This window comes from Antechinus flavipes, chromosome 3, assembly GCF_016432865.1.
Source record: "Antechinus flavipes isolate AdamAnt ecotype Samford, QLD, Australia chromosome 3, AdamAnt_v2, whole genome shotgun sequence".
NCBI classification, from domain to species: domain Eukaryota; kingdom Metazoa; phylum Chordata; class Mammalia; order Dasyuromorphia; family Dasyuridae; genus Antechinus; species Antechinus flavipes.
The window spans coordinates 410,562,091-410,578,562 of record NC_067400.1 but is presented as its reverse complement, the minus strand read 5'-3'; the positions used below and the strand labels follow the sequence as shown (position 1 = coordinate 410,578,562).

Sequence of the window (16,472 nt, the reverse complement as noted above, 5' to 3'; positions counted from 1 at the left end):
ATAAGCATAATTTAAATTCAAGAGACAGATGCTAACCTGTGTTATGGGCCTCTAGCTGTGACAGAGAGTTCACAGCCACTTTGCATAGAGAACAGTAAAGTAATTTTTTGGCTTTTTCCTCTTCTGATTCAGAAACGGCACTGGGAGCTCCATTTGTGCTCTTGGAGGGCGAGGTCACTGCTCCTGGGGCCAGTGGGGTAGTTACTCCAGATTTGGGAAGAAATAAACCTCCATCAGTGCTCGAAGGTTGAACAGAACTATTGGCTTTCAACTTCCCTTTATCTTCTATTAAAAGAAATGCAGATTTGTGTCATTACAGTCAGAGAAGAAAATGCAAATCTATTTAAATTACATCCAAGGAATTAAAAAAAAATTCTGTTTGTACTTTACTGAATTTTGGTTCATGTAACTTTAATGGGACTGAAAACAAACTATCTTATATTTAAAAATAAAAGCTCCAAGCCATCAAGTTCTAAATTAATACAGATTAAGATCCAGGATTGTTGGTTTTTGGGGTTTTTTTGGTGGGGAACGGATGGTAGGGAAGGTTAATGTCCTTCTTCTTCCACTTGCATCAGGCTGTGGTAACAATGTTCTGTCTGATACCATAGAACTACAAGGTCTACTCCAGTGTATTCCTAACTAGAAATGAAAATCATTATCAACATAACCCAATTCTTTTGACAGGGTTTCACTATCTATTATATGAGATGATAGTAACATGGAACCGGTCATTAGGTAATGTTAGCTTCATTTGACTACTTAAGTTTTAATTAACCACATGATTATAAAGCTAAAACCTCAATTTTGACATCATGTTAAAAGTCTGGGCTTTGTAGGATTGGGAAGAAGGCGCAGGCACTTTTAACTTTGGCTATGATTAGTTAAATTTTCATTGCTATCTGTCTGACAACAGAATTTATCCAAAAATGCAAAAAAGCAAGGACACCTTTTAAATTTAAATTTAAGAATCAAACGATGACATGGACCAGAAGTAAAATGATGAGGATTAACCAAACCATTCACAAACATCTTGGCATTTTGATTGTGCAACTCTTAAAAGCTCATAATCCCAACCTACATGTGATAGCTGCATGAGAGGTCAGAATGACTTTTACAGAATCTGTCTCCAACCAGGCTCAATTGTGACTGAAGGTGGGCTCTATTCATTGGTTCCTTCAGTACACAAAGTGGAGCCTCTGCCACCCAGCAGCAAAATCCAGTCATGTGCCCACATCCAACCGAGCTGGTGCTTCTGGAAAATATCGATGAAAATGCTGATAATAGTTTATTAAGCAAAAGAGGGGGCATTAAAGTTCAAATTTTATATTTTAGCAACAATATCTAAATCTAATCTGAGCACTGTTGGTCTGGTAGATAAAGAGTGATGGAGTAACTACTAGGGTAATGAAAATGACCTTCAGCAGGGTGTATATTTGTGAAGGCAAATCTAGAGTTGAGACAGTGGGAGAGAAGATTTCAACTAAAATCTAAAAGGAACATTGGATGTATAGAAACCTGAGGGGTTTTTCCCCTAAAGCTGGCTCCCAGAATCTGATTATCAACGAGTGAGAGGGAACAAGTAATTCCCTTTATGCAGGTGCTTTCATTCTTTCAGAATACTATGCAACATCCAGGAAAAGGTCACAGGATTCAGGTGTAAAAAGATAGTATAGCTTTTATAAATAATAGTATCTGGATCTGTTAGTCTATCCTAACTTCCGTAGTAAGATAAGGCAGGTCTGTTGAAGTACAAACTTCCTGAGAACTGATTCGCTCTTTTCTATAAGTTTTCCTTATAAGAACTTCAGCCTTATGGAATTAACAATGTAGGAAATGTATTCAGTGATATAGTACCTTCATATTTGTAGTTATGTATTCTTAAGACTTAATTTTGCTGCTCTATGAATCTTTTTTCCCCCCAGTCCTGTCCATAATCCCAACAGATGGTTAAATTTTGCTTCTCTTTTGTTTTTTTCTTCCTCCTCTCAACATTGCATGTGGACTCTGCTTGACATGGATAGCTCTCCTTTCAATAAGTAGTTAATGGGAAAAAGAAATTAGTTACAGAATTTTTTCCCTACAACAAATACTTATTTGTATTCCTATTAAGTACAAAGTACTATGTACCAACGGGGTCAAGGATACCTGTAATGAGTTGTATGACTTGAACAGGTTATAACCTCATTATTCTTTTAAGTTGTTCTTCACTGCAAACTGAAGAGATGAATTATTTCAAAACTCTTGTCTGTCTCTACAATTCTATGATTAACTATACTTCCTGTGGTTTTCTGGGAACCTCCCAGGCATATATCTCCCAGTCCCTAATCTTCCTTTTTTTTTTTTTTTTTTAATTTCTCCCATGTCTTTGGAACCCTCTTTCACCATTAACAAACTTGTGTTTCCCTGGATCCTCCATCCATTGCCCAAATTCACTAAAACCTAACTTTCTCTGATCACTCAACATTTTGAAAATCTTCTCAGATACTGAGTGTTCATTTTTTTCTCTCGCTTAAGAATGAGCTTACTATTTGCAAACTTTTAATTTGCCTTTCTTTGAAGTTCACATACCTAATCCCATATATTTGTTACTGTCATGTACTAAGCTTTCTTACTAACTCTGGCACCTGGTTGTCTTCTCTATCCTTTCCCCAGCACTATTTTTCAAAATGCCATTATCTACAACGATGGTTCTTTTATCATGACTTGCAGTTATGTCAACTCCTTGCCTCCTGTCAACTTGATTCTCTACTCTGCTTCAGAACCCATTTTAGGGGATCATATTTTAGATGTCATCACTCACTCCAAAATTTTGATTTCTGAAATCCTTCTCTTTGCTCATAATCCCTTGGAAAAGTTTATCCCCAGTCAGAGATATTTAAAAGTATAATGGATTAATTTGGGAGATAGTGAGCCCTACCTCACTGGAGTCTTCAAGCCAATGCTTGATGACTACGTTTTGAGTATGCTATAAAGGAATCTTGTTCAGAATTGGAGTGCTCCAAGGTCCCTTGGGGCAACTAGATAGATGGATAGACAGTGGATAGAAGGCTAAGCCTGGACTCAGGAAGACTTGAATTCAAATGTGACCTCAGATACTTACTAGATGTGTGATTTGGGGCAAGTCACTTAATTTCATTTATGTCAATTTTATGTCAGAGTAATCTATAAAATGAACTGGAGAAGGAAATGGCAAGCTGCTTCAGAATATTTACCAAGAAAGCCCCAAATGGGCTCAAGAACAGTAGGACTGAACAAAAGAACAACTGACCACAATGAAGTTCTAAATTCAAAGGCTGCTTTGTGTTCCTTGAAGCAGAGGGCATGAATTTCACCACTCCTGATCCTGCACTCTTGATTCCTTATTGTCTTGCCTTGCCACATCCTCCCTGCTAATCATTTCCCAAACTTAGGTAACTCCCATCATCTCTCTCCTCTCTTCTGACTTTCTTGGATTTGAAAGCTCTTAGATCAAGCAATGAATAGTGATGACTGCAGCCAGGATAGATCCATGCAATCTCACCTAGGCCCTCAGCTACATTGTTCATTGATCAATCTCTCTGATCTCCCACATCTTCTGTTCAGTAACTCCACCAATCAATGTCACCTCTTGGCGTCAGAAGTTGATGTCACCTTCTTCTTTACAGAGAAGTCACATGCTGTCTAACTAAAACACCATCAATCCTCATCTTTAGCTTCTAACTTCTTCATCTGAGCTTTTGCTTCTAACACTTCCTAATTTGTTTTCAGAACAGGAGTTCTTAACTTTTTGGAATAATGAAGTCTGCTAGTATTTTGGTAAACACTATAGACCTCTTGTCAGAGTAATGTTTTGTAAAACAAAGGAAATCAGTTAGATTAAAATTCAGTTACTTCTTGGATCTCAGATTAGGAACTCTTATTCTTGAACCTATTCTATCAAACAGTTCCCATTTTTTAAAAGTATATTCACCTGCTAATTTTTAATTGGCTCCTTTTCTCTCAGTCAATAAATTTGCTTAGGTTTCTTCTATTCTACAAAGAACTCAAAGAAAAACACAAATACTTTTCTCTTGATTCTGCTATCTTCTTAGAATATAGAGTACTTGATTCACCCCTTCATCAACAACTTTGGAGAGAAATAATCTATATTTGTTGCTTTGCATGTTCTTGGAATTTCATGATGGCATGTTATAATTAAAATTGTTTTCTCCAAAATCCCAAATAATTTTCCTGTCACTAAATTTGATGGGGGTTTTCCTAGTCTTTGCACTCCTTGATGTTTCTACATTCTTCTTAATGTGCTTTCTTTTCTTGGTTTCCATGATTTCATGTTCTCTTGATTTTCCTAGACTTTCTCTTTTTCTTTTTTGCAAGTTCATCTTTTTTCTACTTTTAAAACATAGATGCCCCACAAGATTGTGCTTTTGGTATCTTCCCTCTTTATACTCTATCTTAGCCATTCTATCCACTCTGAAATTTTCAATGAGCAAAACTATGCATATGACTCATAAATGTCTATTTCTATTTCAATCCTATTTCCAGAGCTCTAAGCCTGTGGCTCCAAGAGTCTCTTGGATATTTATATCTGGATGTCTTGCTATATCCTCAAACTCAATATCTTCAAAACTAAACTCATCATCTTCTTGCCCAAACCTTTCCTTTAACATCTCTATTTCTATCTACAACCCTATTATCTCTATGTCAACCAGATCCGAAACTTCAGACTTCTGAATCTTCCATTTCCTTATGTTGTCAAATTCTGTAGACTTTACCTCCACAACATAACCTTCAAACCTCCATTCTTTCTTTTCTATGCCATCTCTGTACCCATTTTACTTCAGGTTCTAATTACTAATCTTCCATGTGGTCCTCCTAACTCCATTTTCACATCCATCAATGACACTACTTCTAGAAACATTTTCCTCAAGCAATATTAGGATCATGTCACTCTCATACTTAAAAGTCTTCAGTGTTCATTTCCCATTGTCTAGAAAAGAAAGGAAAGACTTTAGCTGGTAGTGGGAAAGTGAAATGAGATATGGACATCTCATTATATAAGTAGATTTTATCATGTCAATCAATATCTCTTAAGAAGTCTACTATGTGTCTAAAATGTACTAAGGTGCTGAGGTTACAAAAAGAGGCAAAAAACTAGTTCCTGTTCTCAAGAAGTTTAATGAAAGAGACAACATGCAAACAAATATATGCAAAGCAAGTTATATACAAAAGGTAAATAAGAAATAATTAAGAAACAGAAGGTACTGTAATTGAGAGGGTTTGGGAAAAGCTTCCAGTAAAAGATGGAATTTTAGTTGGAACTTAAAGGAAGCCATGGTGGAGGCAGGAATGGAGAAGGGAGCATTTCAGGCATGGGGATAGCCAGAGAAAATATCCAGAGACCCCACAAATGTAGTATCTTGCTCATGGAAGAGCCAGGAATCCAGTGTCATGGGATTGAAGAATATGTGATGGGGAGTAGGGTATAAGAAGACTGGAAAGGTAGGAAGGGGCTAGGTCATTTAGACTTTTGAATGCCAAACAGAATTTGTTCCTGAAAGCAATATGGTGTAGGGATTTTTTTAGTGTGTGTGAGGGGAAGGGGGGAGGGAATAGTGTGTGTGTGTGATGATCAGACACATGCTTTAGGAGAATCATTTGAGTGGCTTTTACTGCCAGTTCAGGTCAGCAGCTTCTCTGCAACTCACTGTGGACTTCAGTGACTTGCTGAAGATCACATGGTTAGTGTAGTGTATGTCAGATACAAACTTAGAAGCAGTTCTTTCTGGCTCTGAGACTTAGTCTCTGTCCACTGTGCAGTATTTCCTCTAAATTCTGATGACTAAAGAGAAATGAGAATTGGATATGACAAGAGTACCATCTAGAAAGTAGGAGGAAGATAACCACAGCAATAATTCATAGGAATTAATAATCAAAGAGAGAGAGAGAGAAAGAACAATAAAGTCCTACCCTTGGAAGACTATATGCAAATATACAAAGTATGATTAGCAAAAAAGGTGAACTAGAGATCCTAATATAAAGAGAAGCTTTTGAGTTTATAGTACCTTTGGTGAAATAGAGTAGGGCTCATGACTGGAATTTGGATACAGAAATGTATATTCTATCTCAGTTTAAAAAGTAGATTATAATTTTATATTAAAAATGTTAAATTAAGAATAAAAATATTTTTAAAATCTCTATAGAAATGATAGCAAAAGACTCTGAAATATAACAATATAAGGAAATCCAGAATACTAAAGGGGAAAAAAAACATTTTGGACAACATTTGAGTGAAAATCAAAAGAGGTAGAAACTAACTCTAATTTCTAGAAACTAAAGTGATTTCTTCCCCTTTTCTACCCTCCATTACTCAGATTGTACTATAGACCACTTGAATAGAAGGAAGAATCTGGATAGAAGGAAAAAAGTTTACAAAAGATAGTGCAAGCATAAGCATAAAAAGATAATATCATAATGTTGAATGATAAGCATCTTTGAACTCTTTTTCCCAAAGCAGAAAGCTAAAAAAACCCTATGTTTTGTCTTAATGAAAATTTGAGACTTCAAAATGCTAAATAAAGAAGCACCAAAAAGGACTGCAAATCATAATCTATTTATGATAGATAAGGAGGAGTTTATTGTTGAAGCAGAAATTATAGGAGTGTGGGTAGAAAAGGTGAGAACAGAGAAGGAGAAAGGGGGATTTGAAATGGGTTCAGAGAAAATATTGATAGAATCCAGTGGCTTAAAATTTTAAAAGGTTAAGTTCTCAAGAATGAAATTCTGAAAACATAAGACAAAATGATTCTGATAAGGATGAAAAGGAGAACCAATTTAAAAGACCAGTGGGGATGCACAGGAAACTTACTGACAAACACAGAACTGGCAGATGCGATATATTGGAAAAAATGCTGGATTTGGAGTTGAGAATTAGGTTCAAGTCCTAGTTTTGCTACTGGTATTACTTTGGAATCAATCAACAACAATTTATCAATCTCTTTCTATAAATGTTAGATGCTAAGGACCATGAAGACAAAAAGAAAGAGTTCATGCCTCAAAAAGCTTATATTCTATTGAGGGAAATGACACAGAATAATAAAAACAATGACTAACATTTATATAGTATTCTATGTATTCGGGCTTAAGCTTAAAACTTCATTATCAGGGCTGAATAAATTGTGGTGTTTGAAAGTAATGGAATGTTATTGTTCTTTTTTTTAAAATAACTTTTTATTGATAGACTGCATGCCAGGGTAATTTTTTACAGCATTGTCCCTTGCATTCACTTCTGTTCCGATTTTTCCCCTCCCTCCCTCCACCCCTTCCCCCAGATGGCAAGCAGTCCTTTACATGTTGAATGGGTTGCAGTATATCCTAGATACAATATATGTGTGCAGAACCGAACAGTTTTCTTGTTGCACAGGGAGAATTGAATTCAGAAGGTATAAATAACCTGGGAAGAAAAACAAAAATGCAAGCAGTTTATATTCATTTCCCAGTGTTCTTTCTCTGGGTGTAGCTGCTTCTGTCCATCTTTGATCAATTAAGGTTCTCTTTATCAAAGAGATACACTTCCATCAGAATACATCCTCAAACAGTATCGTTGTTGAAGTGTATAATGATCTCCTGGTTCTGCTCATTTCACTCAGCATCAGTTCATGTAAGTCTCGCCAGTCCTCTCTGTATTCATCCTGCTGGTCATTCCTTACAGAACAATAATGGAATATTATTGTTCTATAAATAGGCTGATTTTAGAAATGTTTGGAAAGATTTACATGAACTGATGCTGAATGAAGCAAACAGAACCAGGAAAACATTGCTATACAGCAACAGCAAGGCTGAACTGATCAGTTATGATAGACTTGGTTCTTCTCAATGGTTCAGTGATCCCAATAAACTTTGGATAGAATCCCAGCAATCCCAATAAACTTTGAATGGAAAATACCATCCGCATCCAGAGAGAGAACTAAGGAGAATGAATGTAAATCAACACATGCTATATTCACTTGTTTTTCCTTGTTTTTTTTTTTTTCTTGTAGTTTTTTCCTTTTCTTCTTATTTTTGTCTTCCAACATGATTCATGAGAAAATATGTAAAAAATGAATGTATCTGTACAACCAAAAAAAATGTTGTTTTATATGTAACTGGAGAGTGGAGTTGTGAAGGAGATTCTATGAAATGAAGGTAAGGAGGAAATATATCACAGACCTGGGAGACAAGCCCAGAGATGGATGGAGCATTGTGTGGGAGGAAATAATGAGAACAATTTGGATAAACTGATGCCTTGCAGGAGTCCTCAAACTACGGAGCCCGTGGACCAGATGCAGCAGCTGAGGATGTTTATCCCTCTCGCCCAGGGCTATGAAGTTTCTTTATTTAAAGGCCCACAAAACAAAGTTTTTGTTTTTACTATAGTCCGGCCCTCCAACAGTCTGAGGAACAGTGAACTGGTCCTCTATTTAAAAAATTTGAGGATCCCTGCAGTGCCTCCTCTTCAGATTGGTGAGTGCCTAGCTTGTATCATTGTAACGTTTTAGACCAGACTAAAGGACATATTTTGCTCTGGACTAATTCCTTCTGATAGGATTGTCATGACTTTTCTTTATAAGAACTGTATTTCTTCATTATCTTACAAAGAAGTCAAACTACTAAATAATATTGGTCACTTCATCTTTGAAATTAAGTACAGAGACACAATGGCTACACTTAATGTGACTCACTTAGACATACTTTATAGTATTTTCATGTCATTTTCTAAGTAACTATAAATATCTGCTAATTGTTTACATAATCTAGAATGAGCTTTAATTCAATTAAGGACTTAATCAAAGGCCTCTCATATGCAAGGCTAAAATAAAAATGAATGAAAATAAAAACTGAAATAAAAATAAAAATGATAAAAACAAAATAGTTTCTGCCCTAAAGGAGTGGACATACCCAGTTTTAATATTTTTTCTCAGCTAAACATAAATTATTTTCTATTTTCATTGGCTTGCTTATAATCACAGCATTATTGAGATAAATTCTAAGTTGGGAAATGTCTAATAAATCCCACCTAATTTGGGAGAGCTACTTTTTGACACAAATTTTGACAACAATAAAAACTACAGACTAGAATTTTCACTTATGCCACTGTCCACTGAATCTGAATAATTTGAGTGATTTTTTTTTCCCAAAGGCATAATAAACCTTTATGTTTCTTCCCAGCTTTCTTGTGTTATTTCTAGTCTCAACTAGTTACCGTGTCAAAATCCATTGTCTTGCTTTTCTCTCACTGACATTTGCAACAAATTTTTATTTTATTGTATTTCAAAATTTAATTAAGATACTATTTACTTCAGCTTCTTTAATAAAGATGCTTGTCATCATGATCTTCCATTTCCCCCCAAGTATTCTCTGACCTACTTTTAATTAGCAAGCCCTTCTGCCTGCCTTAATTATTTCCTGATTGTTAGAACACCTGTATTTCATGTTTTGTCTTATAGGCTTTGTTAGGCAAAATTTGCTTAGCCACCTCAGAATTGTCTTTAATTTCACCTTCCTCCTCATTTGCCAGGTAAAGTAATAAAGCTATTAAAAAATAAACATATCAGAAATTAGATACCCAAATAAGTGCTGTTCCCCTTCAAAAATATTCAGCTAGAAAGGTTTCAGACTTTAAAGCCACCGTTGTTCAAAACATTTTTGGAACTCCAAGTTCAGAGCCAGACTGGGATCATGTGTCTGGCTGAGTGTGCATAGCCCTGCGTATGAAAATGGTTCTCATTACTTTAGGGTTATCCTTCACTTCTAAATCAGAGGGAGATGTCGCAGTTCAACACCTCACCTGACTTGGCTTCAAATGACTCTAACCCATCCTTAAATCTCCGTACCCAGTGAAAAGATTCAAAGAAACCTGTTGCATACTCCAAAGAGTTTTAGAGAACTAACTACACCATTAATTGGGTCAGACCCATCTTCATCTAGACCTTCAATTATAATATTTTCAGAGCAACACAAACTCCCTTCTGTTTCCACTGTAAAGTACTCGATCACCAAATAAGTTCTTCAGTGCTTGCAGGAGCAAATTTAGGACTGTTAAATCTTTGTGGTTCCAGTGCATACTTCTACCCATCAGATTTGCCCTTGACTTGGACAACATTAAATGAACTGTCTTTTCAATCCAGGACTGACATTTTCAAAAAGAATTCCCATCAATTCTGAAGGGCACTTAGCTCTAGAGAGAAGGTGCCTTTGTTCTTGGAGGTCTGTGATAAATTATTTTGGTTGTTGTTCTAAGGTTACTATACTAAATTAGCTTAATGTCACTAATAAAACAACAAATCTACTTCTATTATGGGCTGGTTAGGTCAGCTGGTGCTAAGGATTCCAAGGTCATGGGTTCAAGCTCCACAAAGCTTACAGAGACTACACCACCTGTTCATTAGTCATAGGCTCCCTATACCCCTGGCTCTAGCAAGTGAATCATCACAAGAAAGAATGTGAATGACACGTACTTGATGGAATATCTCCTGAAAAGTGCTCATCTCATGGGCAATGAATGAAGAGTATTTTAAAGTAGCATACTCCTAATGACATTTTGCTCCCTCTCTAGGCCATTTTGTAGTTACATTTATGCTTACTAAGCAAAAGGAAGGCAGGTAGATTTGCAATTATCCATGGCAGGGCATAGTCATGATTTAACTTTTTTTTCCCTGGATCATTTGTGAACTTGTTATAAATTACTGAGATTTTTGGAGAACTTTTATCTTAAATGTTTTACAATTTGTTTTCTAATTAAAGTTTTCTTCACTTTGACCGGGAGAAAATCTTGTTTTTTTGAAAGTCATACTGGTCAACATGGGCCTACCAAGCTGGGAAAAATTTGAATAGAAGTCCTGTAGGTGAGCTATGTATGTCTATTGTTTGAACAATTTTTGTGTATATGTGTTGGGGCACATTGCAGGTCTAATTTATAGTATGATTATTATCTGTATTGGGGAGTGAACACATGCTGTGACAAAATTACAAATATATGAGATACTGAAGAGGAGCAATTTTATTTTACTTAGATTTTTTAGGAGCTTTCTTGAAGAAAAGTCAAGAAGGAGGAGAATGAGCAGATGAGAAAGTGAGAGAAAAAGATCTGAAAGATAAGGAGAACTCAAGCTTTTACTCAAAGTAAAAAGAAAAAAAAAACTACAGGAGAAGAGAAGGTAGTTGATAAAGCAAGATAAGAGAAGGTCTGTCCATTAAGTGATCTCAATCAGTCAATAAGCATTTAATAAGTGGTTTCTAAGCTCCAGGTAGTATGCTAAGCACAAATGCAAGCAGAAAGACAGTTTAGTTCCTAATGTTTTTCTTTCTTATACTCAGATAGGAGAAGACAACCCCTAAAAGGAAGATGAAATGGTTGGGAAGGTGGGAGGAATGGGGTTGGGAGTAGGTATCCTAGAATGAGAATCTATTAGAGAAAAATCTGGAGAAGAATCAAGACACAGAGCTGGTCTGAGCCAGGATCCTTCAAATGGGGGTTCTAGATGGAATCAGATAGAAAAGCCACAGGGAAAGAGGGAATTTCCAATGTATGAAGTCCAGGAGGGGGGAGATAGACACTGGTGGGGGGGGGGGAGGAGGAGGAGAATGAATACTACTTTGAGAACAAAACAATCAAAGGAAAAACAAAGGAAGTTGGAATGTCCTTGGATGTGAGAAGAATGATAATTTGAGAAACCAAGTGAATACTATGGAGTTGAAGGCTACCAAAGTCTGTCAACGGAGTTTTCCAAAAGAGCTATTAGAAAAATGTCCTTCTTGGAAAGGAAAGTTGAGAGTTTCTTTTTTTTTTGTTTTTGCTATATACAATGTTCTCCTGGTTCTAGTCACTTCACTCAGCATCAGTTCTTACGGGTCCTTCCAGGCCACTCTGAAATTATTCTGCTGCTCATTTCTTACAGAATAATAATATTCTATAATATTCATATATCATAACTTATTCAACCATTCTCCAACTGATGGGTATCTCCTTAGTTTCCAGTTCCTTGTCAATAAAAATAAGGCTGCTACAAACATTTTTGCACATGTGAGTCCTTTTTCTTTTTTTATAATCTCTTTGGGATAAAAGCCAGAACAAAGAATATGTGTAGTTTGATAGCCTTTTGGATATAGTTCCCAATTGTTTTCCAGAATGGTTGGATCCATTCACAGTTCCACCTATAATGTATCAGTGTCCCAGTTTTCCCACATCCTCTCCAACATTCATCATTATTTTTTCCTGTCATTTTAGCCAGTCTGAAAGGTATGATTGAAAGCATTTTATATGATTATAAATGGCTTTAATCTCTTCATCTGAAAAATTGTCTCCATATCCTTTTACCATATATTAATTGGAGAATGTCTTGAATTCTTATAAGTTTGAGTCAATTCTCTATTTTAGAAATAAGGCCTTTATCAAAACCCTTGGATGTAAATCCTCCCCCCCCCCCAGTTTATTGTTTCCCTTCTAATCTTGTCTGCATTGGTTCAGTTTGTACAAAAACTTTTTAACTTAATGTAATCAAAATTTTTCATTTTGCTTTTCATAATGTACTCTACTTCTTTGGCCACAAATTCAAGGAAGATTGGGAGTTTCAAAGAAAGTTTTATCACTCCAGGTTATCAGGGACAATGATATGTTTCTTAAAAAAAAAAAGGAAGAAAAAATGCCACATGGAGAAGAAAAGAAGCAGTGCTTGTCCCCTAAGGAATAATGCTATGGACACAAAGGTGCTACCAAGAGTAAGAGTATTCAATAAGGGTCTGAGGAAGAAGAAATGAATAGTGGTGGCTTCCAGCTCTCTGTGGTGGGATAATGAGGTAGCCATCTTTTGATCTGATGGGAAGGAAAGAAAAAGTATACTCAATGTATGGAAGAAAACATTCTTGACTGATCAAACCAGCTAACTGTTGTCTACTTCTCATGATTCATGTGGACATAAATACTATCAAAAACAAATTTCAAAGCACTTATGAATTGTTAAAAATTTCATACAAAAAACCCCAAGTGAAAAAGTAGTGTGTTCGTTACTGCCTCCAAATGATTCTCAAGAGAAAAGCAGAGAAGTGAAGAGCTGCTTGAAAATGGAATATCTGAGAATGAGATGTAGAGTTTTGGACTACAGCTTAAAATAGAACAATAATAAGTTTCTGGCCAGGTGTGAAGTAAACGTAAAAATTTTAAAAATGTTTTGACTGGAGCCTTACAATTCTAATTCAGAGGGCTTTTAGCAAGTGAAAATGAAGGAAGAATTATGTCTACTAAACAGCTACTATAGAAAGTAGCTTTGTTGTGGGTCAGTCATTTAGTTGCATATGACTTCATGACCACACTGTAGACCTCACTGTACATGGGGGTTTCTTGCCTAAGATTATTAGAATAGTTAACATATAACAAAGAAGAAAAGAAGTAAAGATGTTCAAAAATCTAGGATTAAATTTAATTAATGACTTTAGATTATAAGCAATTGCAAAATACACACACACACACACACACACACACACAATGGCAGAGTTCACTTGAGGTATTAAAACTAGGCAGCACATTTGATCTATTAGGATACCACTGATACAAGGTAGATGTGGAACATGGCTCTGTAGGACCTACATTAGTCAAAATAAATATATAATTAAAAAGGGGGTGGGGTGTAGTAGCATTGTCCCTCTTTCTATCTCTTTTTTGATAATGACTTTTTATTTCCAAAATATATCCAAAAACAGTTTTCAACATTTACCATTGCAAAATTTTGTATTCCAAAATTTTCTCCCTCCCTTTCCTCCATGCCTCTGTCCTAGACAGCAAGTAATACAATATAGATTAAACATGCACAATTCTTATAAACATATTTCCACATTTATCATAGCATTGTCTCTTAAGAAAATATGTTCGTCAACTATATTAATGTAAATCAAAGATGGGAGAGAAGAGAAGAAAGCACTTGAGTGAATGTCAATAGAGGCAAGAACAGAAGCAATAAATTCTTGGGATATAATACAAGCATAGAGAGAGAGTTGCAACTAGAGGAGGAAGGAGTTCAGGAAATATATCACAAGTCTGACAATGAGGCATAGAGAAGTAATGGACAACTGTTGGAGTTCTTTCTCTGCTTAAAACAAAGCAGATGATAATCTTTTAAGCTGTTTTTAATGAAAATTTACACAATGACACATTATAAAGAAAAATATTTTTGAAAGATTTTAGGACTTTGGCTAATGCAAAGATAAAATCATCAGTCGAATTGAGCATGGTGAGCTGTTAGAAAGTTGAGATTGGAAATTCTGAGTTGTAATCAGCTGTAGCCAACTAAGGAGATCTGGTGTTTGCAATAAGTTTGGCATTAGCATGGTGAAGGGGTTAGGTGGTAGAGGCAGCATACTAGGTTCCCTGAAGAGGGCCATAGTATTTCAGCTGGGAAATGGTGCAGTTTAAAATTCCTTTACTGACCAGAATGAGACCAGTCCTGTCAGTAATATCTTCACTTCCAGTCTAAGCAAGCTAGGAAGCTCTCTTAACACAGAAATAATTTTTAAAAAATGATTCCTAAGTGCAGAATACTGGAGATAATGATAGACATAAAATTTAGAACGAGGCATGTATTTTTGAACTTGACTAATGTGGGAATTTGTTATGCTGACAAGGGATATTAGGGTTTTTTTATTTTTCTGTTTTTTGTTTTTCTTGTTTGATTTGAGGGGCAATATATGTAAAGATAATGTAAATGTAAAGATAAGAAAGAAAAGAAACAGTGAAGACATACTGAAATACAGTGATCAAAATTAAAAAAAACAAAAACAAAAACCCAGACATACATTTTTATAGATCCTGGATTAAGAACTTCTGAGTTAATGTTAATCAACGGAAGTAGAAAAACATTAGAGATTTTTTTCCCCCCTCCCAACAAAAGCTAATCACCACTTATGTTGGAGAGGGGTGGTATAATAGATGACTTTTGAGATCATTTCCCTTTTTGTGGTCAAAAATATTATTTGGGTCAGCCCCTTATTTTCAAGGGAGTTACTAACTAAATTAGAGTTTTCTAAAATAATCTGGTCACAAACATTTCTGGATTTGACATGCAATTTGATGAAACCCAGAAACATGAACCCAAGAATATGAAAAATCTATGCAATAATCAAAGTTTGGTGAATTTGCGAGTCAAAATGAAGGAAATTAAGCCTATTTTCATATTAAAGAATTTCTGGGTAAAACAATAAACTAAGAAAATTTGTTCTCCAACAACGAATAAAATATGGGGGAAGAATTCTGTGAATAGGGTGAATAGGGTGGAGTAAATTTCAAGCTCTTCAGATTTCTTCCACAAATGGAACAAATTTATCAGTTTGGCATTAGCATGGTGCCAGGCAAACATAGACTGGTAAAAAATCAAGACTGCTTGGGGCAGAATAGGATCCTCCTGTTACAACCTAAGAAAATCCAGAGAAAGATCCCAGTGGACTCCTGGGGTAAGCTGGGTTCTGGAGCCTCATCAGGAGCCACAAAAACTTTTACCTCCTAGACAGCTTGTGCAGCTGATTTGGAACATCAGGCCTGTCTGTGCTGCAGAGAAGCGGTCCTGGGTGAGCAGGAACCAGCATAGCTGGCAAGTGCAGAGACAGGAAGGTATGGATGCTGCTGGCACATTCAGGAGGGTAGAGATTTTAGTTTGGGGTTCCTGGTCATAGGAGAGTGCTGAAGTGAAGCAAGAGACACCATCCTCCCATCTCATTGTTGGAGGTGCTCACATCAATACCCTTTATTAAAAAAATGTGTATTCTGATAGAAGTGGATTTCTTCTACAAAGAGATCTAACTCAGTTTCAGTTGATCAAGGATGGACAGAAGCAGCTACATCCAAAGAAAGAACACTGGGAAATGAATATAAACTGCTTGTATTTTTGTTTTTCTTCCTGGGTTGTTTATACCTTCTGAATCCAATTCTCCCTGTATAACAAGAGAACTATTCAGTTCTGTACACATATATTGTTTCTAGGATATACTGTAATCTATTTAACATGTATAGGACTGCTTGCCATCTGGGGGAGGGGGAGGAGAGAGGGAGGAGAAAAATCGGAACAGAAGTGAGTGCAAGGGATAATGTTGTAAAAAATTACCCTGGCATGGGTTCTGTCAATAAAAAGTTATTAAAAAAAAACAAAAACAAAAAACAATTGAGTTACATCATCAAATTAGAAAAAAAAATGAACCAACAAAGAAGAAAGATCCCACCATAGAAACTTACAGTGAAATGGGGAAGACTAAGATTCGTCTTTAGAAGAATCCATTGAAGTAAAAAGAGCCTCTTCTACCGGCAAAGAGTTATGTTAAATGGCTCCATGCTCAGAGAGAATTTAAAGAAAAACCTCAAAAAAATTTAAAAATTGAATGAAAGACATTGAGGAAAAGCTAAAAAAAAATAAGAATAAAAACCATCCAAGAAAAACAAGATTATGTAAAAAAATTAAGTAACTAGAAAGGAAGAT

At 35.8% G+C, this 16,472-nt stretch overlaps 1 protein-coding gene across 5 annotated transcripts in view; it reads right to left on the bottom strand.

Moving 5' to 3' along the window:
* Positions 1–16,472, bottom strand: part of ZNF385B (zinc finger protein 385B) — a 531,497-nt gene that overhangs the window by 4,500 nt on the left and 510,525 nt on the right. For all 5 annotated transcript variants that reach the window (XM_051986113.1, XM_051986114.1, XM_051986112.1 and 2 more), the window contains one exon: positions 37–285. In XM_051986113.1, the coding sequence (XP_051842073.1) occupies positions 37–285 (249 nt within the window). The remainder of the gene's footprint in view (positions 1–36; positions 286–16,472) is intronic.